The sequence below is a fragment of the Cnephaeus nilssonii genome (assembly GCF_951640355.1).
Source record: "Cnephaeus nilssonii genome assembly, chromosome: 21".
Lineage (NCBI taxonomy): Eukaryota > Metazoa > Chordata > Mammalia > Chiroptera > Vespertilionidae > Cnephaeus > Cnephaeus nilssonii.
This window is the reverse complement of record NC_137092.1, coordinates 19537510-19565016: the sequence shown is the minus strand read 5'-3', so window position 1 is coordinate 19565016 and position 27507 is coordinate 19537510. Positions and strand designations below refer to the sequence as shown.

Below are 27507 nucleotides of genomic sequence, written 5' to 3'. Positions count from 1 at the left end.
ACAGGTAAGCGCTCTTTTCCGATTCAATTCAATCCTACTCTGCCCGACCTCATCTTTCCTCATCAACCAGTCAGAATCCATCAAAGAGCCTGCCAATCCCTAACCATGCCTTAACAACAATCATGGCCTCTATTTCTGAAATACAAAATTCATCTACCACCCTTCATCTCCTCTGCTGACACTTTTGATGACCAACCATCATTTCTTACGTGGACATCGTCCCTAACTGGTCTCCCTGATCTCCTTATCTCCCTTCAATGCATTCACAACAGCCATAGTCATCTCTGAAACGTTTAAATCAGACCATGCCATTCCATGCTTAAAGATCTCCAATGGCTTCTCCCTGCACTTGGGATGGAATCCTATGTCCTCCTTAGTGTGATCGATAAGCTCTGGTTCCACTGGGTCCACCTACCTCTTGACCAACTGCTCTCTGTGTCCCAGAAGTTCTGCTTTCTTTTAGTTCCTCTCCCCACTCCCCGCTCCGAAGCCTCACATGCATTTCCCCCACTATCAGTGGGAATTCTCCTACTCATCTCTCAGATCTCAGCTTTAAATGTCACTTACTCAGAGAGACCATTCTTGAAACCCTGATCTAAAATAGGCTTATTTATTACAAAATTTGAGGCAGCTTGTACTTTCCCTTCATAGCATTTACTATAATGTATAATCATATTAATGTCTGTTAAGTCCATCTGGTCTAATGGGACATTTGAAACCACCATTTCCTTATTTCTTTCTGGATATCTGTCCATTGATGTTAGTGGGGTATTAAAGTTCCCATTATTATTGTATTGCTATCGTTTTCTCCCTTTATATCCATTAATATTTGCTTTATATATTTAGGTGATGCTGTGTAAGGTGTGTAGATTATAATCATGTATGTTTTTGTATTTATTAATTATCTGTCTTCCCATTAGCTTGTTAGCTCCATGGATGCAAAGACCATGTTCCATTGACCATGGCATCTATTAGGTCTAGCACAGTGCCAGGACACTTAAGGTGCGCACTATTTATTAAATAAATGAATGATGGATGAATAAATAAGACATTCTTTTTAGTGAGTATCACTGGTCCCTGCATGTTGAATTGATGAGCTATTAGTTATTAATTTTCTAGAGACAAAAGACAAAGCCTCACTTTTAAACAATTTGGAAGCATATGCTGCTCCATTTTTTGCTTTCTTGGCATCCTTCTAACTGCTTTAAGTACTGAAATTAGAGTCATCCACTTTTCACACCTTTTTAATGCTTTTAAAATTACTCATGAGTCCCTTTAGACTCTCATCTAAGCCTTTAATAACCCAACTATTAAAACTAGTTATACTCCTGACTTAATGCAATACACTAATGAATGTATTCTAGGAATCCCTTCTCCCCAAATATAAGAAACCACATAAAAGAAAAGGCTATAAAAAGAAATCTAATCTAAAATTTTTGCTTATATTTATAATTTGTTCCTTCTCATATAATTTCACAAAAAGTAGTACTGTTAGACAATTTGGCATCATACCACATACTCTTTCATATACTTACTGCAAATGGTAAAAGGCACAATTGCTAGAGGACAGACTCCTAAGAGCCACAATCCACAGTATCAGCATTCCTCTTTTTTATTTGTTTATGGTATAGTTAACATTATAGGTTTCAGATGTATCACATAATGATTCAATACCTTTATACACTGCTAAATGATCACCACAATAAGTCTAGTTACCATTCGTCACCATACATAGTTACATTTTTGTGTGTGTGATGAGAACGTCAACATTTACTCTCTTAGAAACTTTCAAATATGCTTATTAACTCTAGTCACCATGCTTTATGTCATAATTCCAGAACTTATTTATTTTATAACTAAACTAGAGGCCCGGTGCATGAAATTCGTGCACGGAAGGAGGTTGTCCCTCAGCCCAGCCTGTACCCTCTCCAATCTGGGACCCCAGTGGGATCGGGCCTAAACGGGCAGTCGGACATCCCTCTCACAATCCAGGACTGCTGGCTCCCAACTGCTTGCCTGCCTGCCTTCCTGATTGCCCCTAACTGCTTCTGCCTGCCAGCCTGATCACCCCCAAACCACTCCGCTGCCAGCCTGATTGATGCCTAACTGCTCCCCTGCCAGCCTGTTTGCCCCCAACTTCCCTCCTCTGCCAGCCTGGTTACCCCTAACTGCCCTCTCCTGCAGGGTTGATCGCCTCCAACTGCCCTCCCTTGCAGGCCTGGTCCCTCCCAACTACCCTCCCCTGCTGGCCATCTTGAGGTGGCCATATTGTGTCCACATGGGGGCAGGATCTTTGACCACATGGGGGCAGCCATAGTGTGTGTTGGAGTGATGGTCAATCTGCATATTACTCTTTTATTAGATAGGATAGAGGCCTGGTGCAGGGGTGGGGGCCAGCTGGTTTGCCCTGAAGGGTGTCCCGGATCAGGGTGGGGGTTTCCTTGGGGTGTGGGGCGGCCTGGGTGAAGGGCCTGTGGTGGTTTTCAGGCTGGCCACGCCCCCTGGTGACCCAAGCAGAGGCCCTGGTATCTGAGATTTATGTATCGTCTACAATTGAAACTTTATAGCCTGGAGCGGAGCCAAGCCTCCTGCTTGCTCTGTGGCCGGCAGTCATTTCTCTTGGGATTGATGTATCTTCTATAATTGAAACTTTGTAGCCTGGAGTGGAGGCCTAGGCCAGCCAGGGCTACAGAAGCTTTGCTTCCTCCATTGCCGGGGGCAACCCTTGCCTCCTGCTCTTTCCAGCTCCATAGCTGCTACCATTTCTGTTTGGATTTGTTTACCTTCTATAATTGAAACTTTGTAGCCTTGAGTCGAGGCTTAGGCTAGTAAGGGCAGGCGGAAAGTTTAGCTTCCTCTGTTGCCGGGGAAACCCAAGCCTCCCTCCTGCTCTCTGTGGCTGTAGCCATCTTGGTTGGGTTTATTTGCATATTTGCTCCTGATTGGCTTGTGGGCGTGGCTTGTGGGTGTAGTGGAGTTAGGGTCAATTTGCATATTACTCTTTTATTAGGTAGGAAGTTTGTACCTTTTTAAAAATATATATATTTTATTGACTTTTTACAGAGAGGAAGGAGAGGAAGAGAGAGTTAGAAACATCGATGAGAGAGAAACATCAATCAGCCGCCTCCTGCACACCCCCCACTGCGGATGTGCCAGCAACCAAGGTACATGCCCTTGACCGGAATCGAACCCGGGACTCTTGAGTCCGCAGGCCGATGCTCTATCCACTGAGCCAAACCGGTTAGGGCTACCTTTTAACTCCCATCATGCATTTCATCCACCTCCCACAGCCCCCTATTCTGGTAACCACCGATATCTTCTCTATGTAAGAAACTAGACTACTATCTTACACCAGACACACATGAATTGTAAGACCTGAAACCATAAAAATCATAGAAGAAAACATAGATGGTAAGCTCCTTGACATTGGTCTTGGCAATGATTTTTTGGATCTGACTTCAAAATCAGAGGCAATGAAAGCAAAAATAAATGGGAGTATATCAGACTACAAAGTTTCTGCAGTGAAGGAAGTCAGCATTTATTCTTAATGTTTCAGTGAAGGAAGTCAGCATTTATTCTTAATGTTTTTGTTCCCACTGAATATATGTCAGTTGATATTACAACACAACTATTTTGGCTCTCCCAGAAATATCTTTCTAAAACATGTATGTTATCATGACATTACCCTAATATAAACTTCCAGTGGTTTTGAATTTTTATAACTGTGCTTCCCGCATCTGAGGCATAGCATGAGATTTTTTTTAAAAAAAGGGAAAATCTAGTCACATTGATGTTTCCACACCCTAACTGAACAGAGTTTTGACCTATAGCATACTATTGGGCTTATAATATAACAAAATGATTATAATAAACCATTCATATAAATGTAGAATCTTTAAAACTTGATCATGTGTTTTTACTGTCAAAGAAAAAAATAGGCTTAAAGTAAGAGTTCCTGATATCGACCATACAGACTTTATGGAATACCAAGGCACACTTCTCTATTTTTTTTAAAAAGCATTTGTGAATATGATTTTTAAAAAGCTTTGATATTTTGAGAAAAAAGTAAGTTTTAGATTTTCTAAAGAGATTTTTAAGCTTACTATATGTATGTATATATGTATATATATATATAATATAAGCTTAATATATGTGTATATGTATATATGTATATATGTGTATATATACAGTATATGTATGTATGTATGTATGTGTGTGTGTATATATATATATATATATATATATATATATATATATATATATTACTATTAGTGATCACATATCATCTTCTGACCTAGTGAAAGTAAAAGTCTAAATAAGCTCCCCTCCTCCCCCAAATAGTCTGTACTGGAAGAATGCAAATTCATCTTCATTCCCTATCTGGCAACTACTAACCCTAAAAGGTTCTGTCTTATTCTTCACCTAAATCTCCATGAAATGAAATATCTGCCTTTTTTCATCATAATTTGTCCTGCTGTAGCACTGTTGTAAAACAAGCCTGATCCAGACACTAGTGCTGAGGAAGTTGAGCTGTTAAAACACTCATCTGTTCTCTGTCAACTTGGCATTGTTGATAAACTCATGGTAACATCTGAGCAAAATAGCTTTGCAAAAATCAGCAGACCCGGTTTTTACTCCCAGAGTCACCACTGCCAGTACAGCAACCACGGAAACATAGTTGGATATTTCCCTTAAGTTTTGTGTTTCTCTAAATTAATTACCTTGAACTATTATTTTATTTTCTAGAATTTGTCAATATAATAAATTTTAAGAGATGAAAATATGCACTATCTCATGCCTCTCCATCTCCCTCTTCTTAATCCTTCAGAGAAAGGTCTCTGCCTGTGGAACTCAATAAGTATGAGAGGGGCCAGAAAGTAGTTCCCCAATAACTCTTTGGTACTGCTGCTGTTGATAATTAAAATGATCAAAAAGCATATATCCTTTAACCTAAACACATTTCTGTATCTAAGTACAAAAAACCTGTTAAATCAGCATTCCCTAAACTTGGAAAATTAAACTCGGGGACATCTGTTAAACATGCAGATTACATGCTCTGGTTTCTCTTCAGACCCCATAAATCTTTCGCCTTTTAAACATGCAGATTACTAGGGCCAAGAATCTTAACTCCAAGATGGACCTATAAGGTTTGTATATTTAATAAGCACTTCCCAATCCCCCCTAAGTTATTTTTTAATATATTTTTATTTATTTCAGAGAGGAAGGTAGAGGGAGAGATAGAAACATCAATGATGAGAGAATCATTGCATGGCTGCTTCCTGAACACCCCATACCAGGAATCGCGCCCACAACCCGGGCATGTGACCCGACTGGGAATCAAACTGTGACCTTCTGGTTCATCGATCTATGCTCAACCACCGAGCCAAACCAGCCAGGCCAAGTTATTTTTTAAACAGAGATATAATTATAATTTAAATAGCATAAAATCCACCCTTTAACAGTACACAATTCAGTGATTTTTAGTATATTTACAAGGTTATACAATCAACCCCATTATCTAATTCCAGAACATTTCATTACCCGAAAAGCAGTGAAGCCCCAAGAATAAGAACTAGATCATATTTCTAGATGGGTGAATAGGCAAAGTAATATCTGCCTACTAAAGGTGATCTGTTTTTCAGAAGCCTGAAAATTTCATATATTTCAAGGTTGACTCATGGTATTTGAATATTCTCTTCAACCCACAGTCACTTATTTTAAGCTGTTTACTTTTCAAGTGGAAAGCTTATTAATTATAAGATAAAATGTGCTTTGATTCTAAAAGAGCATTTAAAGTATAGGCTATATCAGTTCTATCAGATATCTATCTTTCATCCTTCTGCAAAGGGAGGGAAAGAAAAAATTTTTCTCTGTATTAAGGAGTCATGTGGACAAAATGTATTCTTGCCTATCTGTTGGTTAGCATAAACAAGAGATCTAGTCAGAAGTAGTATATACATATTTCACCGGGATGTTGGAGAACAACTAGACCATGGCCACTAAATGCCTTAAGTAAGAAACAACCACCAGACTGTGACGCAGCCCAAAATGAAATCTAATAGGTCAATGAGGCACTGGAACACGCAGGAAATTGTTCTTTTCAATGGAAAGTTTTCTGGCATTACTCGTCAGCAAAAAAGAGCAAAATGGGCTGTTTACTAGGCCATGGACAAGAATAAAAATGTCAAGTGGACTTCTAAAAACAAGATAAAACTTCTGAAAACCATGATAAAACAATCCAAAAAGCAGGACCAGAAGGTCCTATTCTGCTGCTTTTTAACTAATGCAATCAGTAATTCTAGTGATGGTCACTGGACATTTATTGTACATCTAGATATAATGTAGAGGCCCTGGATAATGATGAAAAGGTCAAACCATTGTTTGATTAAAATGCCAAACAATGGATGCTGATGGTAGAGTACCTGTAGAAGGAAGCTAGAAAAGAATACCAGAGAAAACCATTTCATGGTGAAATTCTGCTAGACCATAGAAGGAGCATCTGGAATACGAGGTCAAAAGTCTTGGACAGAGAGACCCCAACTGATGTTATGAATTGATATGACTTTGGCCTTTTAAAGACAGTAGGTAATGGGGGCTTCTTCAGAGAAGCAAAGCCCATTGGTCTGTTTGCTATAGAGATGGACAAGAATAATCAGGCTATCTGCCCATGTAAACTTAAAAACAAAAACAAAAAACTATTTCTAAGTTGGCTAATTTAGAAGCTGAGAAATATGAAGGACAGCCATCTGTTTGGAGAAGGTAAGAACAAGTGGGAGAAGGTACGTAAGGCTTTTAGTACAATGTATGGCCCAGAAATACTCCCCAGCAAAGCCTTCCAGTATGCTGCCCTCAAATCTTTGAGACTTAAAAAAGGAAGCTTGAGAGTTTATCAGCAAAAAATGGGTCTCAATAAAACTAGATGGTGAGGCCAAGTAACTACTCTCCAAATCAAGTTCTCATTTTCAATTACTTCCAGCTGATACTGTGTGCTAGATTCCTTCTCTATTGTGCAATCTAAATAATTTATAAATTGGGGGACCATTTTTACTAATAATTGCAGTGGAGGTCTTTAAACAAGTATTTGTTAGATGCTTTCACAATCCAATTTCTAGACAATGGAAAGCATTGAAATGCTTATCACTTTGTGGATAATCATTATGCTGCCATAACTCAAAACCCTAACAGCAAAAACTATACCATGAAAATAATTTGGGACACTGCTACCACTTCAACCCTGAGGGCCATAATTTTCAAGATTATACTCTATATTAAAACTATTCTGCTTGCATTCTAATTAAATAAATATTTATGGCTGGATAATATGTAGCTTGTTTTTAAGATGCATTTAAGTTTTAATTAATAAATATTTTATTTATCAACTGCCAAATTTCAAAGCAGGCAACACTAAGAATTTTAGTCTATGAGGTATATGCACACTAGAAATGTTTTATTGTGCCAGATCCACCAATGACCCTTCTCAGAAAATCAACAGCTCCTGTGTAATGACTCACCCCAAGACAACCCTTTACCACAGCATATTGGACAAGAGATGGACAACTAGTCCAAGTCACAAGTAAGGTGACCCATACTTGTGACTTGGACTATCGAGGCTTATTTTAAAGTATGAGCAGCAATTAGGCAATCCTATTTGGCAAGAGTTGTTGATACTAGAGTTGAATGGTCATAGTAGGTCTTTCTGAAATATTTTAGGCCCTGTGCAGAACAAAGCTACAAAGAAGTAGGTCAAGAAATAAGGGAGAACATCTAATTCATAGAGTGAGACAGAGAGCAATATAGATGAGTGCCTGGAGTCTCTTTGGCACCACATAAGTCTCCTTTCCCCCCCATTCATAAACACATTTAAATGCAAACAATAAAAATAATTTCATTCATTAATTCTTTGTTCCTTTTTTCTTCAACAGATTATTTCTTGTGTATCTACAAGCTGAGTAGGTATATGGCAGTTCACAAAAGAGACATGGCTTCTCTTTTTGGAAATTTATAATCTAGGGGAAGAAACAGAAATTTGAAAAATAATACACAGGGTACTATCAGAGAGAGTAAAAGGAAGGACCTATTTAGAGATGGGTGGTCAGGGAAAGCTTCTTAGAAGAAGTAACATTTAACCTTAGATTTGCAGGAGTTAGCCAGGTAAAGAGTGATGAATACACTCTAGGCAGAAGGGAAAGAATGTACAAATGGTTTCAACCTGAGAAGATCTTAAGTGTTCCAGAAAGTAAAAGAGGGCCAGTGTTGAAGTACAGTGAGGAAGAGGAAGATTGACCCTAGGATACCATTGGCAGGAAGGAAGAGCAAGAATACAGGCCAAATGAGACGATGTGAGGTTTATTCAGTGGGAAACCACTGAAGGGTTCTAAGCAGAGGAGAGATATCATTTGTATGCGTTTTATGAAAATCTTTCTGGATGCAGTGGAGAATAATAGAATAAAAGATACAGGGTGCCAAGTGGAAAAAACACTTGGGAGGTTACTGAATAGGATATAATACTGGCTTGGAGACAGAAAAAGATTTCAAGATCTATTTTGGAATTAAGAATAGAGTTAACATATGACCCAGCAATCCCTCTCCTGGGTATATACCCGAAAAACTCAGAAACATGTATGCACCCCTATGTTCACTGTGCATTATTCACAGTGGCCAAGACATGGAGGCAACCAATGTGTCCTGCAATGGAGAATTAGATAAAGATATGGCACATATACACAATGGAATACTATCCAGTCATAAGAAAAGATGAAATACTGCCATTTGTGACAACATAGATGGACTTTGAGAATATGCTAAATAAAGTAAGTCAGTCAGAAAAAGCTAAGAACCATATGATTTCACTCATATGTCGGACATAAAACTGAAACTCATGGACACAAACAACAGTGTGGTGGTTGCCAGAGGGAAGGGAGTGGCGGGGGTTGAGGGTGAAGGGGCCTAATATATGGTGATGGATGATGATCTGACTTTGGGTAGCGGGCAAACAGTGCAATATATAGATATATTTTTTTAATATATTTTATTGTTTTCTACAGAGAGGAGGAGAGAGGGATAGAGAGCCAGAAACATCGACGAGAGAGAAACATCGATCAGCTGCCTCCTGCACACCCCCTACTGGGGATGTGCCCGCAACCAAGGTACATGCCCTTGACCGGAATCGAACCTGGGACCCTTGAGTCCGCAGGCCGACGCTCTATCCACTGAGCCAAACTGGTCAGGGCTATATATGGATCTTGTATCATAAAAATGTACACTTGAAACCTATATGATCCTATTTATCAATGTCACTCCAATAAATTTAATTTTAAAAAAGATCTATTTTGGAAGTAGACTTGATAAACTAGTATTTACAAATATGCTCAATTATAAAGTGCTGAGAGATACATACATATGTAGTAAAATGCATGCAAGGGAATGATAAACATTGAATTCTGTATAATGGTTCCTCTGAGGAAGGCCAAGGAGGGTATGGTCAGGAAGATGTAGTAATACACACAGCTAATATTGTTGTTACTGTTTTATTTCTTAACCAGAGAGGTAGAGAAACACACAGAAGCTCACTATATGTCTTAATGCTTCTTTTGTGTGTTTTAAATATTCAATCCTAAAAATAAGAGAATATGTTTAGTTATTTTATTCAATCCATAATACAGTTTACCTGCCATGAGTTTTTCTGCAATAAAAAATACTATAAAGTAACTTTAGTTATTCCAATTCATGATGAACTATAATATTTTTTCCTAGGAAAAAAATCAGTCACCCTCTAACTTTAAGTCAGTGATCTTTGTGTTGATGAGGTTACTGTGTATCTGGTCTTTGTGAGTCTTCAGAGTCATGTGGGTCTGATTTTATTGTAATAAAGTACCACTCCTTTTTATAGCAGTAAACATGTACTTTTATTTTAAAGACTAGGTTTGACATGCTTACTTCCCCATTGATTGTTTTTTTTATAATTATTCCACCCTCTATATGCCTTAAATGTCTCCTAAAGGTACCAAAACCTACATCTAGAACAAATATTGCAGAGAAATGGTAATGTAAGCATTGCCTGAATAAAGCACATAACAGTAATATTCCCAGTCACTCCACAACATCATGTCTCCAAGATGTTCCGTGAAGTGTAGAAGCTGCACAACCAGCCATACTTCCCTCTAACCACTACATTAAATGAAAACATGTGATGAATAAAACATTACCTGAGATGATTCATCAGCACTTCCTATCCAGAATTCAACCACTTCTCACCACCTCCAGTGCCAATAAAGTGGTCCAAGCAGCCCAGATTACTACAATTGCCTCCTAATGGTCTCCGACTCCTCCCACAACAGTGAGACTTGTGTGATCATATATCAGAGTATGTCACTCATACTCAAAACTCTCCCATCTCAGTCTAAACAACCTAAATTCTCTACAATGGTCAAACGGCTCTATTAAAATCTGCCACATTTCTCTTCCTTCCTTTGTTTTTCTTCATAGTACTTATCACCTTTGATCTACTACATAGTCTACTTAGTCATTTGTTTGTCATCTGTCTCTTCTACAAGGATAAAACCTTAATGAGGACAAGAGTTCTATCTGCTTTTTCTTTACTGCTGTATCCCCAACGTTGAATGGTGTCAGCATTTAATGTATTTTTGTTGAATGAAAGAATAAGTAAATATTCCTCTAAAAGTCACCAGAAGCACAAGCATAATGGTTCTGCCATTTTAACCATTTTAATGGTTCTGCCTCTTGTGTAATGACAAAATTAATGAAAACACAAGAAAGAGCTGTAATACAACTGATGTGAGAACCACAAAGAGCTTGTAGGTGGGAAAGAAGTTAGGGTCCAGAAATAAGATTTTAGAGAGAGTTTTTTCTATTCCTGAAGATTTCTATTGCTAAGTGAAAATTTAAAGTAGCCTATACAGTATTTATTGGTTAGTCAAAAATCTCTTCCCTACTCTTGTGGCCAATTACTACTTTTTTTTTTTTTTAATTTAATAAACCTTTATTGTTCAGATTATTAGAATTGTTCCTCTCCCCCCCCCAAAGCTCCCCTCCACCCGGTTTCCACCCCACCCTCTGCCCTTACCTCCCCCTCACTGTCCTCATCCATAGGTGTATGATTTTTGTCCAGTCTCTTCCCGCACCCCCCAGACCCCTTTCTCCCTGAGAATTTTCAGTCCACTCCCTTTCTACGCCCCTGATTCTATTATATTTACCAGTTTATTCTGTTCATCAGATTAATTCACTTGATTTTTAGATTCACTTGTTGATAGATATGTATTTGTTGTTCATAATTTTTATCTTTACCTTTTTCTTCTTCTTCATCTTCTTAAAGAATACCTTTCAGCATTTCATATAATACTGCTTTGGTGGTGATGAACTCCTTTAGCTTTTTCTTATCTGTGAAGCTCTTTATCTGCCCTTCAGTTCTGAATGATAACTTTGCTGGGTAGAGTAATCTTGGTTGTAGGTTCTTGCTATTTATCACTTTAAATATTTCTTGCCATTCCCGTCTGGCCTGCATAGTTTCTGTTGAGAAATCAGCTGACAATCGTATGGGTGCTCCCTTGTAGGTAATTAACTGTTTTTCTCTTGCTGCTTTTAATATTCTCTCCTTGTCTTTTGCTCTTGGCATTTTAATTATGATGTGTCTTGGTGTGGTCCTCTTTGGATTCCTTTTGTTTGGGGTTCTGTGCGCTTCCTGGACTTGTAAGTCTATTTCTTTCACCAGGTGGGGGAAGTTTTCAGTCATTATTTCTTCAAATAAGTTTTCAGTATCTTGCTCTCTCTCTTCTTCTGGCACCCCCATTATTCTGATATTGGTACACTTGAAGTTGTCCCAGAGGCTTCTTACACTATCTTCAAATTTTTGGATTCTTTTTTCTTTTTGCTTTTCCGGTTGAGTGTTTTTTGCTTCTTTGAATTTCAAATCTTTGACTTGATTCTTGCATTCCTCTAGTCTGCTGTTGGGTCTCTGTATAATATTTTTTATTTCAGTCAGTGTATGTTTAATTTCTAGTTGGTCCTTTTTCATATCCTCAAGGGTCTCGCTAAATTTATCGGCCTTTTCTAGGAAATTCTTGAAAAATCTTATAACCGTGGTTTTGAACTCTATATCCAGTCGTTTGTTTTCCTCCATTTCTTTCGTTTATGATCTGTTTCTTTGTCTCCGCTTTTTCGCTGCTTCCCTGAGTTGGTAGGGTAGCTTTGTGTGCTAGGTGTCCTATATGGCCCAGCGGCTCGGCCTCCCCAGTTACCTGAGTTGGACACTCTTGGTGCACCTCTTTGTGGACTGTGTGTACAGCCTTGTTGTAGTTAAGTCTTGATTGTTGTTGTCACTGGGAGGAATTGACCTCCAGGCCAATTGGCTGTGAGGATCAGCTGTGTGTACGCCGGGAGTACTTCCGTGCTGAAGACAGCCTTATGAGACAAGACTTGCAAAATTGCAAAAGCCTCTGTGCTCAGCTTGGATGGGGCAGAGTCTCAGGGCTGAGCAGACAGTCTTGGCTTCCTGTCAGCCCTGCCCTATGAGGCCCCTGGGTCTCAGTGTCCCTTGGTAATCACTGCAAGCACCTCTGAGAGAAAGCCGCCCTTGAGTTTCACCCACTGCCAGACAGTCCAGTTTCTCCCCCAATGAATCTGGATTCCCAGATTCTCACCCGGAACTGGAGTTCAGCGCAGTGGGGAGCTTCCGTTTCCTTCCTGCTAGAGAAAACCAGCAGTGCACTCAGCAGTCAGTCCTCTCTTCGCGCACTCACGCACGCACCTCCAGACCTCTGACTTTCACGGCTCCCCTGAGTTTCTGCCTGACAGTCCAGATTCCCCCCATATAAGCCTGGGTCCCCAGGGTCTTGCCCGGAACTGGGGTTCAGTGCAGTCGGAACTGGGGTTCAGCGCAGTTGGGAGCTTTTGTCTCCTCCCCATTAGAGAAAGCCAGCCAGGCCCTCAGCCACCCGCGCGCATCTCTGTACCTCTGCCTTTTGCAGCTCCTGTGAGTCTCAGTGTGCTTTTCTCTTTCCTTCTAGTTGTAGAATTTCCACTCAGCCAGCTTTCCTGTGGTTCTGGATGATGTTCATTTTGTCTTTTAGTTGTAGTTTTGAAATTGTTGTGCGAGGCAGCAGTTTAGGTGTTTACCTATGCCGCCATCTTGGTTTCTCTCCAATTACTACTCTTAAAGTTTTCAAAAGTTTTATATTTATGTTAGAATTCTTAATCTTCCTTAATTCTTAATCAGCCCATTCTGATGCTTTTTATATTCAATGTATTACTTGATAAAGATGTTAATTAATGCTACTGTAGTAAGCATATTGCAATATATAACCAACATACATCAAACCAACAGATTATATGCCTCAATCTTATAAAATGTTATAGTAATTATATCTCAATTTTTAAAAATTCAACATATTACTGTTTGAGGGAGGAAAATGGGGCAAAGAGTAAAATATTATATAATAAATCTACTCTTCAGATAACAGCTTCGAAAAATTGCCTTGAAAGGGGGATTATACCTGGTGGTATTTAGTAAGATATTTTAAACTTTTTTTTTCATTATCCTAAGAAGAAAGGAGAGGTAAGAAATAAACTTGAATTTGAAATATCAATGATTTCCTTTAATTTCATGAAATACCAAGTTACTATATAAAGCTGAATATATTTGATACTCTAAAAATTGAACTAACTGGGAAGAGTCAACTTCAAACCCCAGCTGTCAGTTATCATGTCAAGATTAAAAGAAATACTGTTTTCCTTACGTCTTTGGAAAGAAGATGGAAAAAATACTTTTGGAGGACTACTTAAATCACCAGTCAAACAAAAAAATAAAAATAGAATGGCCTACCCAGTTTGGCTCAGTGGATAGAGTGTCAGCCCTCAGACTGAAGGGTCCTGGGTTCAATTCCAGTCAAGGGCATGTACCTTGGTTGCAGGTTCCCCGGCCCTGGTCGGGGTGCATGCAGGAGGCAACCAATCGATGTGTCTCTCTCACATCAATGTTTCTCTCTGTCTCTCCCTCTTCCTTCCACTCTCTCTAAACATCAATGGGAAAATATCCTCAGGTGAGGGGGGAAAAAAAAAGAAAGAAAGAAATAGAATGAAACTTCCATTAAGGTCAATGGCTGAAATTTTGATTTTAGCAAAGATGCATCTCCACTGGGAGTGTGGGGGCTGGGTGGACAAAGGTTGTTAGAAAGGTAATAAAGAATCAATGGCTACTTGACCCTTTCTTAAGAATCTCTGTCGTCAGCTAGTTAATTGAAGAAATTGAGAGCAACTAAAATTCTACACAGGTAGAATTGAGGATAATATTAACTGAATATTTACTGTATAACAGTCACAGTGCTAAGTACCTTATTATTCATAATTTCATATAATCATTTAAATAAACCTGGGAGATACTGTTAGCTTCATTTCACACATGAAGAAACTTAGACACATATAGGTCAAGTAATATGAACGTGATATAGGCAGGGTTAACTAAAAAGCCAAATATCTTAACTCCAATATTAAATGATCTCTATGTTGCTTCTGCTATAACTGAGTACAATGCTAAATTTTTTCCATCAGGCTGACTTCTCTCATAAAAGCACAAAAGCGATTCTGCTCTTAGATCCACTCTTAGTCCCATCCAAATACAACTTCAGAGACCAAGTAAATGACTTCAGTTACCAAATGAATTGTATTTTGTTTCATATTCATGAATTCTAATCTGCTCCAGGATCTGCTCTCAAAAAATAAAACAAAAACCTGCCCTTGACCATAAGGAAGACTTTCAGTGAATAAAAACAACACAAACTGAAATGTACAAAATATTTTGAAAAACTGCTTGCTGGCATCTATAAACTTTATTGCATGGGTGCCCTAACCCAGCAATTCCAAAAAAGTCATATGTATGCTTACCAAAAGACTAGTCCAAGAATGTTCACAGCAACACTATTCATAATAGCCCTAATCTGGAAACGACCCAAATGCCCTTTAACAATAGCATGAAGAATGAGGAAATGGTGGTATATTCACGATGAAACCAACAAACCATGGCCACATGGATGAAACTCATAAACATAATGATAAATGAAAAAGCTAGACAAGAAAGAGTTCATATTGTGTAATTCCATTTATATATAGTTCAAAAACAATCAAAATTAATCTATGGCATTAAAAGTCAGGATAGCAATGACTCTTCAGAGGGGTAATAACCGAAGAGGCAGTAAAGGGGAGGAAGGCCTCTGAAAAGTTTTTGAAAAATTAATACTTTTCCATATGAGAATTTCCTAGCCTTCCATTTGTAACTAAACATTAATTCATAACTATCAAGATTTAAATTATTTCCTTAACAAATAGAGAATATGACAAAAAACATAAATGGGTGACTCTACTAGTAGTTAAGACTATGGTATCATAGTCTTAAATAGAATAAAATATTTAGAATATTTTATTACATGTTGAAAAAATAGCTTTAGTATAAATATTTTATTAACTACAAGAAGGAAATGGGCAAAGAGAAAACACAGACAGGCAGGAAATAAAAGTTTATCTAAAAATTTCCTTTGCAAAATAATACTGACAAAGATGAGTTGTGGAAAGAACAAATATCCTGAAGCATACTCCAATATTGTTCCCAACAAGGTTTGTTTTACAAAGCTACTTTGCTCTGTTAAGGTTTGTTATTTATTTCCCTGGTTAACATAATGTTGTGATTACAACCTACTCCGTGTTTTGGAGAGCTAAGCTATGCAACTTCCTAAAACAGCTACAGAGCATCAGTTTAAGAGAAGGGAAAGTGACATCTATCTACGATGCTCTTATTAATTTTAATGAGCATTAAGATCTTTCAAACACTGTGATTATGAATCACAGTTGACAAGTGATAAGAAGTCTTATAAATTTTCTTTTCTTTGCCATCAATGTTGCTAATTTTTCCTAGCAACTGACATTGGAAATTCAAGTATTTTCAAGATGAAATTTCCTGAAAAACTATATATCTGGGTTCCAGAAGACCCGTGGACAGTGCTCCAATATCGGGTAGAGATGACTTTAGACAGTCACCATTCCAGTGATCACACTGTTTGACTTTGAATAAGACTTTAGCTCCTAATTCTGCATTCTTCCTTTAGGTTAAATTTAGATAGGCATTTTAGAATCTAATTTGTAAGTAAAACAAGTAGAATTAGTGTGTTATCAACCAGGTTCTCTAGCTGCTATGCATTCAGAATTTGGGAACTTGTTCTGTGACCCTCAGCAAGACGCTTGACCCTTCTTTATCAAAATATGTTGCAAATCTTTAAAAATCTTACATGCCTACAAAATGCTCTGCACCTTCAAGCATTGTAAACCGCCAACTAGAACTTTTGAACCCAGCTATACTTACACAAAATGGTCCCTGCCGTAGTAGGCTGAGATATAACAATCATGCTTTATACAGCTGATTCATTTTATCTTTTCAATTCTTACTTTTATAATTAAATTTCTAGTTCCTAGGGTGATTAAAATAGACTTTTCTTTTAAGAAAGAGGAAACTTTATGTAAGAAAAGCAATATAGTAATACAAAACTGCCTAGATTTTAATAGGTTATTCTTTTGACTACTCCAACTTTTAAAGTTAAAACAGCTATATTTTTATACACATTTATATTCCCAATTAAAAGATTCTTCTCTCCAGCAACTTTCTATCACTGCTAAGACTCAAACATTTTGATGGTCAGTATATGAGGTATGTATATGTAATACTGCTTATTTCTTTAAGAGAACAAAGGAAATAAATGTAGTCATCTAAGAAACTAAAAGCAATAAAAGAAATAAATACTAGAGATACCTAAGAAATTATGCAAACTAATTTTTTTGAAATATTTTACTGTCTGAAAATATACCTATATGATGCAGAAACTTTGCCACTTCTTTATTATCTGGATGGAGTCTCTAACATCATATACAAAGAGATATCTTATGAATTGAGGATTTAATTATTATAAAATTTTCACTCGGGGTATAATTGCATTAGTACTAAAAACACCTGATTCTAAATCATTTATTTAACTTTAAAGGTCCTTTATATTAGTAGCCCATTATTATAAATATGGACTTATTATAAATTTAACTATGCAAATGTAGTTACCTCATTTTTTTTAATAAATATTTTTTTTTAAATATATATTTTATTGATTTTTTTTACAGAGAGGAAGGGAGAGAGATAGTTAGAAACATCGATGAGAGAGAAACATTGATCAGCTGCCTCCTGCACACCCCATACTGGGGATGTGCCCGCAACCAAGGTATGTGCCCTTGACCGGAATCAAACCTGGGACCCTTCAGTCTGCAGGCCGATGCTCTATCCACTGAGCCAAACCGGTTAGGGCTAGTTACCTCATTTTACTTTGTAGAAATTATATATGCTTTAATTTTCTCATTTCTCACAAATAACAAAATTTCAATTAAAAAAAGTCTTTACTAAAAATTTAAATAGAACTTTTTGGTCAGTATTTATAGCTTAATATCACAGGAAAGAAGAAAATGAAGACAAACCACTGTGAGCAGAAACAATGCTCTTTCTCTTTGGGCTTAGGTATGAGAGGGGATCACTCTACCTCACAGAGCAGTAAGTCAATGATGTGGAAGACCATGCAGAGCGGGAACTTGGCGGTGAAAAGAGTGAGAAACCACTGGGAAGCATACATATGGGCCTCCAGGTTCAGGTCACAAAAATGGCTGTGCAGGTCCGGTAGCTGCTCCTAAAAGTCAAAGGGGAAGATTTAGTGGGCGGAACGTGGAAGAAGCTTTATTTCCTGCCACAACTACCATTTATGACAAGTTTCTTATGAACACTTTTCATTTTACTGAAGCAATCCATGAATTGCATAACTACACTGAAGTGATGACAGGAGGTGAGGATTAGGGACAGACTTGTTAGGAACAAGTAACAAAGACCATCTCCTGCTCACTCGACTGGTCTTGTTTCTGGGGAAATGTTCACCTGCCTTCTGAAGAACATTGTGACTCCAGGGTCAAGTGACAGTACCCCCCCCCCCCCCCGCCCCGTTCAGGGGTCCGATTTATGTCCCCTTTACCTCTTTTACCTTCCCCACCCCGCTATCCCTCTTGTTCAACTCCTGACTAGATAGAAAAGAGATGTACTTGTTGTCGACATCATCTGGTTTTTATGCTATCACTTCAGTATATTTTTTGAAACTTAGAAAAGGCCAAAACATAACCAATATTTTAAAAAACTATCTTTGAGATCTTAAAATAATGGCAAAGTACAGAAACTGCAAGTGTATTATGTATGAAATTGAATGTCTCCTTAAAATGTCTTTATGCTAGTTTTATCTTTTTGCCCAAGCTATACCAGTAAATGCATTTCAAAAGCGTGAAAGGCCAAGTACACAGCATTAGTACAGAATTCCCATAACTGAAAGACAAAGGCAAACATAAAAGCCCACTTTCATTTTGTTTTCATAAGCAGACCACAAAAACAAAAAGCCCACTTCTTGTGCAAGATGTTCTTTGAAAAACACCCAAATGTGCCCATCTAGTACTTTAACTGGGGTGCTAAATGGTCATCCAATTAACAGACAGAAGGTGCTAACAGAAAAATGTGCTTGGGTTTCTGTTTTGTTTCTTCTTGTTAATCCTCACCCGAGGATATTTTCCATGTTTTAGAGAGAGAATGTAAGAGAGAGATAATCATAGATGTGAGAGAGACACACCAACTGGTTGTCTCTAGCACATGCCCCAACCATGGCCAGGGATCAAACCTGCACCCCAAGTATGTCCCCTTGATCAGAAATTGAACCTGTGACCCTTCAGTGCACAGGCTGGAGCTCTAACCATTGAGGACATTGGCCTGGGTGTGCTTGGGTTTCTTCATAGTACCATGAACTTGCTATTCAATTATCAGTTACAATTATTTGACCCTCAAAGTGCTTAAGGATAGTGACCTTTAAAAAATATAAGCTTTTGTAATAAGGTGAAAAGCGAATAATCCCAAATAAAACTTTTCTTGGAAGAATTAAATCTCTAAAAAAGAGCCTACAGCCTTTAATGCCCTTAGTTACCAGATCCATTACCTTCTTTCTTCCTCACAAGGCCCATTTGTCATTCTACTTACAGTTTATTTGACATCCTTCCACCCTTTTATTTCTTCTTCACATTTGAGGTCTCCCACCCTCCTACATTCCCTTCTCCCAGGAAAGCCATCCTTTATCTCACTGCAAACTCTCCATCTTCCACTCCCCTGTTCCCACAGTCTCTTATTGGCTTCACTTCCCTTTCCAAACACCTGTGGATCTCCAGACAGGTCATGCCAATTAATTCCTTCCAGGATCTTCTACTGCCACATCCCATTAACCTTCCTCCCCAACCATTTCACTTTTCCCCAATATGGAATAAATCCTTTCATGAATTTTTTTTTTCACATTTCTCTTGCGTTTTCAATACCTCATATAGAGAATACATAGATCCATTATAAAGATATGATTTCTAATCTCAGTGGAATTTCAAAGCTACTCAATTTTTTTGTCAGCACTAATCAATAATTTTGCCCTTACAACCTTTTTTATTATGTAACCTTACCTTATAATAGACAAATATGCAAATTGACCGCACCGTTGCTACGCCCAAGCCACACCCACCAACCAAGCCACGCCCACCAACCATGCCCACCAGGAAACAGTTGCAGGGATGTTGGGGTGTGGCGGAGCCCAAGGCCAGAAAAGCCTCGGGCGGAGGCTTTCCCAGCCTTGGGCAAAAGCAGGGAGCCTGCACGGATCGCAGGCAATGACCAGGGGTTCGGCTCCTACAATCCATAGCTGGGACGCTGGGTGCGGCCGAGCCCACGGCCGGGAAAGCCTCGGGCGGAGGCTTTCCCGGCCTTGGGCACCAGCGGGGAGCCTGCACGGATCGCAGGAAACCACTGGGGGTCGGCTCCTGCGATCCTTAGCAGGGATGTTGGGTGCGGCCGAGCCCAAGGCCACCGCCCGGGGCCAAGCCCCGGCCCTGAAAGAAGGCAGAAGGCAGTGGCCACAGCCAAGGCCTGGGTCCCCGGTGCCAGCAGAAAACTGGTGCAGGCAGCCAGGTGAATGAAGGTCTATTGCACGAATCTTCGTGCAAACGGGCTACTAGTATTTGATATAAATATGTTCCTCATATGTTTAAATTTATACATACATATTATAAAATAGTAACAACTCTAAGATCAATAAATTATGCGGGAAATTTTTTAAAATTTTTATTGAATTTATTGGGGTGACATTGGTTAATAAAATTATATAGGTTTCAGATGTACAATTATATAATACATCATGTGTATATTGTATTGTGTATTCACTATCCAATGTCAAGCCTCCTTCTGTCACCATTTAACTCTCTTTTACCTCTCCTACTTCCCCCACCTTCCCATTCCCTCTTATAATCATCATACTGTTGTCTGTGTCTAGGAGGTTTTTTTCCCTTAATCCCTTCACCTTATGTGGGAAGATTTTTAAAGTATGTCTCCACATTACAATATTTTAGGTGTTTTTTACTCTCCTATCATTATCTTTCTAGCTTTTCAAAGTATTATCTATATGTAGACCTAAATATGGTATGGGTACCACTGATAATTAATACAGAGAAAACTCTTAAATATTTCAATTTTTACTCTGTAAATGTCTTTATTTCTTTACAAATAATATTCAACAATCTCTTCATTGACTTAACTCATTATATTCTCATTCAAAGTGTGTTAAAGTTGACTATTTAAAAAAGACAATAATTTTTCAAGTGGTCAAATGGTTAAACAAATATTTTATAATATCAACACGAATGTAGATATTGGTCAGAAACCAAATCATTTGCATTTTCTGTAGAATTCCATTAAATTTTCATAAATCATGATTGTTCATCAATTTTATTAGACTTTTTCTGTAACACAACCAATCCCTGAGAGATAAAAGTCCCAAACTTTTATTTACCTGCATTAGTCTCTCCAACTGATAAAATTTGCAATGAAGATCTTCAAAGTTGTTTTTGTAGAGATCTCGTAAACCATAGTCATACATGATTTTCACCAAAACACAGAATGCTTGTTCTTCTGGCATCTACAGAAAAACATAAATACAGAGCAAGACTGAGTGGCATTTGGCCAGAATGTCAGAAAATGTCCTTCACATTGTTAGTCTTCTACATTAACAGCTGAAGGCCTGTAGTGAATGAAGTTCTTCAGAGCCAGCCTTCTGCATTGTTACAGGTAAAATCTGTTTTCACAGCTAGTAACTTCTTCACTTGAGATGATCTTCCGTCTTTTGTTAATTTAATCATCCTTCATTTATTCATTCACTACATCACCTTAAAAATAGGTGATACAGTCATGTGATTCAAAAATCAAAACAGTGTAAAAGTATAAAAGGCAGAAGTCTCACTTCTCTCTATGCCTAGGACACTAACCCCTGTGTCTGACCCCATCTCTTTTGCATAACTTCATAACTACTCTTAATAATGTCTCGTGTATCCTGCAAGTGTTTCTCTATGCAAGTAAAATAATTGTATTTCTTATTTTATTTTTTGCCTTTTCTACATAAAGGATAGCTGGCTTTTTTCCTCAGTAATATTCCCAAAGAGGGATTGCTGGATCAAAGGATAAACACCTTTTTAGTTTGGATAAATAGTGCAATACTGTCCTCCCAGAATCTTCTTGGTGTTGCTATTTTTCTTTCTATAAAAAACAATTTTCCAGAAAGAATCTTGTGTGCTTCTACCATTAAGATTCAAATGACCAATAAAATCTAATATACCCTCCCAGAAGTATTTTTTGTGAACAGAGAATAAAGTCTGAAATCAAAGAAACAATCTCTAAATTGTGGTGGGATTGAAAAGTACAGATTGGTAGTTACAAAATACGCATGGGGATGTAAAGTACAGCATAGGGAATATAGTCAATAATATTGAAATAACTATGTATGGTGCCAAGTGGTCATTGGAAATAACAGGGGGAATACTTTGTAAAGTATACAATTGTCTAACCACTATGCTAATACAGAATAATATTTAACGTAAACTGTAATTGAAAAATATAAAAAATTTTCAATTAAATAAAAAGAAAGAAAAAGTGCAGATGCCCCATGGGGCACCTATAAGAACCTAATAGGGCTGTGACTTCCAAATTTTAGGCTGTAGAAATGAAAAAACTACAATGTGATTAACAAAAAGAAAAATATTTGACTATGTTCCAACTTCCCCCATTGTGTTTACCTAAGTGACTTCCTGAGAATCTTTCTTCTTGACCTTATAAGCCCACTCATGCCTCACCACTAGGGCTCCCTGTAATCTGGTCCCCAAAGAAGCACAGAGAAGCTCTCATGCAAAAAGTGGACACGAGAAGAGATCTGCAATTTTTAGCCCTTATTTGCTTCAATTGCCTGTGGAGGAAAAGCCTGGATTTCAGTGCCTTGTTCTCAAGAACGTTATAGCCTGTGAAAGACCGATGTCCCCTTGGCTGGTGTTCTACAATTGCAGCACAATGAATATAGAGATTCTCATTGTCTGTTGCCCGTTTGCTGAAAAGGTTGACTAGATTTGGTGACCGAAAAACAGTGCTCTCATACAAAACACACACACACACACACACACACACACAAAACAGTGTTCTCATACAAAACACACACACAAACAAAACAGTGCTCCATACAAAACACACACACACAAACAGTGCTCTCTATTTCAAATTACTACTAATTTAATTAAATTAAGGCATTTTGAACAAAGGAAGAAATCTTAGTGTAGACTATTTATAAAGAATGCAACTTCATTACTTTTAAAGAGTTTAAATCAAATTAGTGGATCTCAACGGCTTGCTTTAATGAATAGGTAATAATTTGTTATTAGCAAATTAGGTAATAAGCGTTTCTGAAACTTTTGAGATATGTGAAAATGGTCCGCACTTTAAGTAATTTTAAGTATTCTTCCCAAAATCTTGTCAATGATATTGTATCATAATGTAGAAAGCTTATTTGAGAAAAGGAAAACCAGAGCTTAGACTCTGTTTAAATACGGCATGAAAAATTCTGAATTAGGAAAGTAAAAAGTAAATATTAGGTTTTTTGCCACAGTGTATAAAAATTTAAAAATAAACAAATTGAGGTCTCAATAAGCTGAAAGAATTCAGAGAGACCTATATGCAATATTGTAGTCTCTGTTCTTCACTTTAACCTTTGCTTTCTCTGACTCCCAAAGCTCTTTGTGGCATGTAGTGAAGTTATTTTTATGCTCTTACTAACCCGCGAGTGTGCTTTAACTTTGCATCCCCTAAAGATCTTAGCATACAGACTTAAATAAATATCAAGTATTAAATATTTGTTTAGGATAACTTTAGCAAAACTGAATACATCTGCCTTTATCAGTGAAGGCATGTAGACAAGTAGGGCAATCTGTGACAACTGCAAAGGTAAAAGCCAGCAAAAATGTAGAGGGAAAGGACGGGTGTGAAAGAGGAAGCAAGAGGCAGCCAAAGGTAACTATATCAGTTCTTGATCTCTTTTAATATTATAAATGCTAAATATAAAAATCTTTTGTATTATCTGTAATTTGTATTGGCTATTAAGCTTGCCCCTCAATTAGCATAAAGAAAATCAATCAAGATCTGAGAATCAACACCTAGCTGTACTGTCAACCTCACCTTACTACAAGAGTGGGTTCCCCACTACATAGTATTGTGGCACTTGCCGACTTTTTTTTAAAGCATTAAAGTAACTATTTAATTTATGAAAACAATGTTTCATTGAATTAGACATGCCAATTTTATCATTGGTATGTAATTGGTCTGAAGTACAATAAAAATAAGTGAACAATACCTTTTTAAATTAAATATGAGATGTTATAACATGATGGGTCTCTAATACTGCATATCCTTCTTGGCTGTGTGCAGGAGCTTTGTCACAGAATCAGTGTTGTTTTATTGAGGAAAGGAGGAGATAAGCATTTAAATCTTTTAATTTAAGATAACACAATGTCATCCATGGCTCTATGAAATACAAAGTTAAATACCTGCCTCACATGTACAATATGAGAATCAAGTATGATGTAATCACTGTTTGGTAACAAATATTGACAATGATCTGCCATCTGTACTAACAAAGATAATCACTGAACGGAGACAATCTCCAAGCTTCGTTGCTTCTCTCTGCTGTGAACCACAAAACAAAGCAGCCTTACGTACTTCAAAAGTTTTAAGACTCAGCTGAAGTCACACACATCAAGACATTTTTTGAAGCAAAATTATCTGTTGATAATATAAAATAATACTGTTATTTAGGATAAAACTAAATTTTCTGTTCTGCATGGTTGTTTCATACCTTTTTGCAAGCAATCTACCTTTGTCCTTGAATGCACTGAACATTCTACCAATTTTCTGGGTTTCTTCAACAAAGGTGGATGCTAGTGACTGTTTTGAAACTCATTCGTTTTTATTTTCTGTTCTTTCATTGAACAGCAAATAGAATGAAAACTTCCAGCTGATTGTTTTCCTTTTAAAATAAATATATGTTAAAATACATATAAATTAAATGTGTATTTATAAGCTATAAAACATACTATACAACATAGTCTATTAATGTGTGTTCAATTTAAGCTAATGGGACCAGGGTCCAAAGAAAACCGACTGGGCAAATAATGATTAATTTTAGAAAGAATAGCAGTAGCTACTGTTACTAGAGGCATTCATTCATGATCCCATTTGATCCTCACCACATTCTGTAACGTAGGCATTATTTTTACATTTTAAATACTAGATGAGTGAAGTTAAATGAAGTTAAGTGATTTGTCAATAACTGCACATCTATTAAGTAAAGCCTGGATTTAATCCCACAGCTGCACTCTTTTTGTGTCAGATACAAAATAGGACTCTTCATGCTCATGATATAAGGTATCCTATATTCATAAGAACACTAGAAATACAATAATATTGTTATCATTTTATAAATGAAAAAACAACAACAACACTGAACCTCAGAGAGTTTAGGAAACTTGCCCAAGATCATATAAATTGAAAGGTATTAAACCATAGTTCAAATTTATAGTTGTGCTTTTTACTATCCTTTGAATGAGTTCAGCTTTGAAAGGGCAGAGAAACTTAAGTTATCTAAAATGGAAGGATCAACAGAGGATTTTTTTAAAAAATACAACAAAAAAAACATGTCCTGAATATATTTACAGGACACAGGAAGATGATATTGAGAAATGGCCCCAACGGCACTGATGCAAGAATGAACTTAGAACAGGAAAATCTCTTGGATTATAAGAAAGAAGTTATTTGGGAGCATAAAAGGGCTTATTAAAAATGCACTAAAACTCCTGTAGTAAGGACGTCACTATAAGATGATGTGCTGTGTCTGTGTAGCATCCTATGTCCCTATCATCTGGTATCAAAACCCCTTTCCCCTCCACTGCTCGGGAGGAGCTGATCAGCTCACTGTCAGCAATTGAGGGAGACTCAAGGCCTGGACAGGGCTAATCAGAACATCCTACCTTCCTGGCCTTAGCAACTGATTCAGGGACAGTAGGTTTCCAAGGCCAATCAGAATCCTCCAGGAATTCTTTCCTCCCTCCTCCCTCCTCCCTCCTCCCTCCTCCTCCCCTTCTTCTTCTTAATGCAGGAGCTATAGCAAAAAACTCGCCCCTTTTAAATGAAGTTATAAAACTGAAAGGATATGAGCCAGGCCAGTCTGTAGACATGTTGCACATTTGTGGCCAATTCATATAATTAAAGCAAGAAAATTTAAACAAAACAGAGATACAGAGACACAGATTCCTGATTCGGCAATTCTGGAATCCAGCCATGTCAAAATCACCCCTGCCCTGGACTTCCCAGTTAGGTGAGCCAATAAACTTCCTTCTTAAATTAAGCTGCTTTGAGCTAAGGCTATGTCAAGTAGCAGAGTCCTCAATAGCGTAAACATACAAATACTCTTACTTATAGAAGAAACACTTGGAAGCCTCTACCTTGTCACCTTAGATTCCGTGGAATCTTTATTTTCAAAAAACTAAGTAGCTCTGCTTCCCATTTCTTAAGTCTATTGGTTAAATCTTATCCGAAACCTGTCTTTTTGAGGGGTGCATTAAAGCTTTCATAATTTTTAAAACTTAATTTATTTTATTATTTTTATATATATTTTATTGATTTTTTACAGAGAGGAAGAGAGAGGGATAGAGAGTTAGAAACATCGATGAGAGATAAACATCAATGAGCTGCCTCCTGCACAACCCCCACTGGGGATGTGCCCGCAACCAAGGTACAAGCCCTTGACCGGAATTGAACCTGGGACCTTTGAGTCCGCAGGCCGACGCTCTATCCACTGAGCCAAACCGGTTTCGGCAAACTTATTTTATTTTTAAATAAAACACAGATATGTTAGTAAAAATATATTGGGTTAAAATTATCTAAAATATGTTATATGATTTTTAGAATTATTGAAGTATATAAAAGGAAATTATCATATTTTCATTAAGCAAAGACTAACACCATAATGATCATATTGCTAATTATTATTGCATATTTAACTTCAAAGGCAGGTGAATACATAATGGTTATAAGTAATCCATGCTATAACATTCTTCTTCAACTCTAAATGATCAGTTTCCTGTAATCTCATCAATAGATATAACAGCTTCAACTGTGATAAACACTTCTTTCATTGTTTAAACTATAACAAGTTACAAAGCCTTTGGAAATTTTCAAGCAGGAAGGTAATTATTTCCTAAAATTACTTAGAAATGGAAAAACACAAAAATTCTAAACTTTTGTTTTTGAACATACTTTCACTTTTGGTCTTTCTTTCCTCTTAGGCAGTGCATGTGAAATATAAATGACCATGGGGGAGGAAAAGACAGCATCCCCAAAGAAGCAGGTTCTGACAATGATTAATGTGGAGCTGCCAAAGAATGTCTGGCAACAAAAAGAAGCAATAGCTTATGTAACTGATAAAAAATTAGTAGGACCCTAATAACATATCTCCCTGGAACCTGAGATAGTGTATTTGATGAATTGTTTAAACTAGACTGTATTCTTCAACCTATTTAAACCATGGAGGCAAAAATATGGAAGAAAAAAAATTAGTTAACTTTTCTTATTCAAATTGGTTAATGGGTTGGGTTGGTCAATTAATGGAATATACTGATTAACAGAAGTATTACACATATTGTTCAATTAAAAATTACAATATATTTTTCATTACCACTGTGCTGAATATCAGTTCATCTTTCCTCAAATATGCTGAAGGCATTTCTGTATTTCAAGTTATTTATAAGTCATGGCAACAACTGCATAATTCTACTAAGGGACAAAGTGTAAGAGCCTGGACCGAATTTCTATTCATCTTGTGACATACTTTAAAAGCAATTTTGTTGAATAAGTTTACAATGGCTGATTGACCATATGACCCTTATAATAGGAGAGGACATAATATAGAAAAAAATTCTGGGTATTTGAATTTTCTGACTATTTGATTCACTCTTCTCTCTCTCTTTTTTTTTCAGGGGGAGGTATTTCCA

At 37.3% G+C, this 27507-nt stretch overlaps 1 protein-coding gene across 3 annotated transcripts in view; it reads right to left on the bottom strand.

Moving 5' to 3' along the window:
* Nucleotides 1–27507, bottom strand: part of RABGAP1L (RAB GTPase activating protein 1 like) — a 462901-nt gene that overhangs the window by 147185 nt on the left and 288209 nt on the right. For all 3 annotated transcript variants that reach the window (XR_013812987.1, XM_079761776.1, XM_079761778.1), the window contains exons 16-17: nucleotides 20940–21065; nucleotides 17577–17720 (exon numbers count right to left, since the gene is read on the bottom strand). Coding sequence is in view for 2 of the 3 variants with exons in the window: in XM_079761776.1 (XP_079617902.1) it covers nucleotides 17577–17720; nucleotides 20940–21065 (270 nt within the window). In the remaining variant the exon portion in view is untranslated. The remainder of the gene's footprint in view (nucleotides 1–17576; nucleotides 17721–20939; nucleotides 21066–27507) is intronic.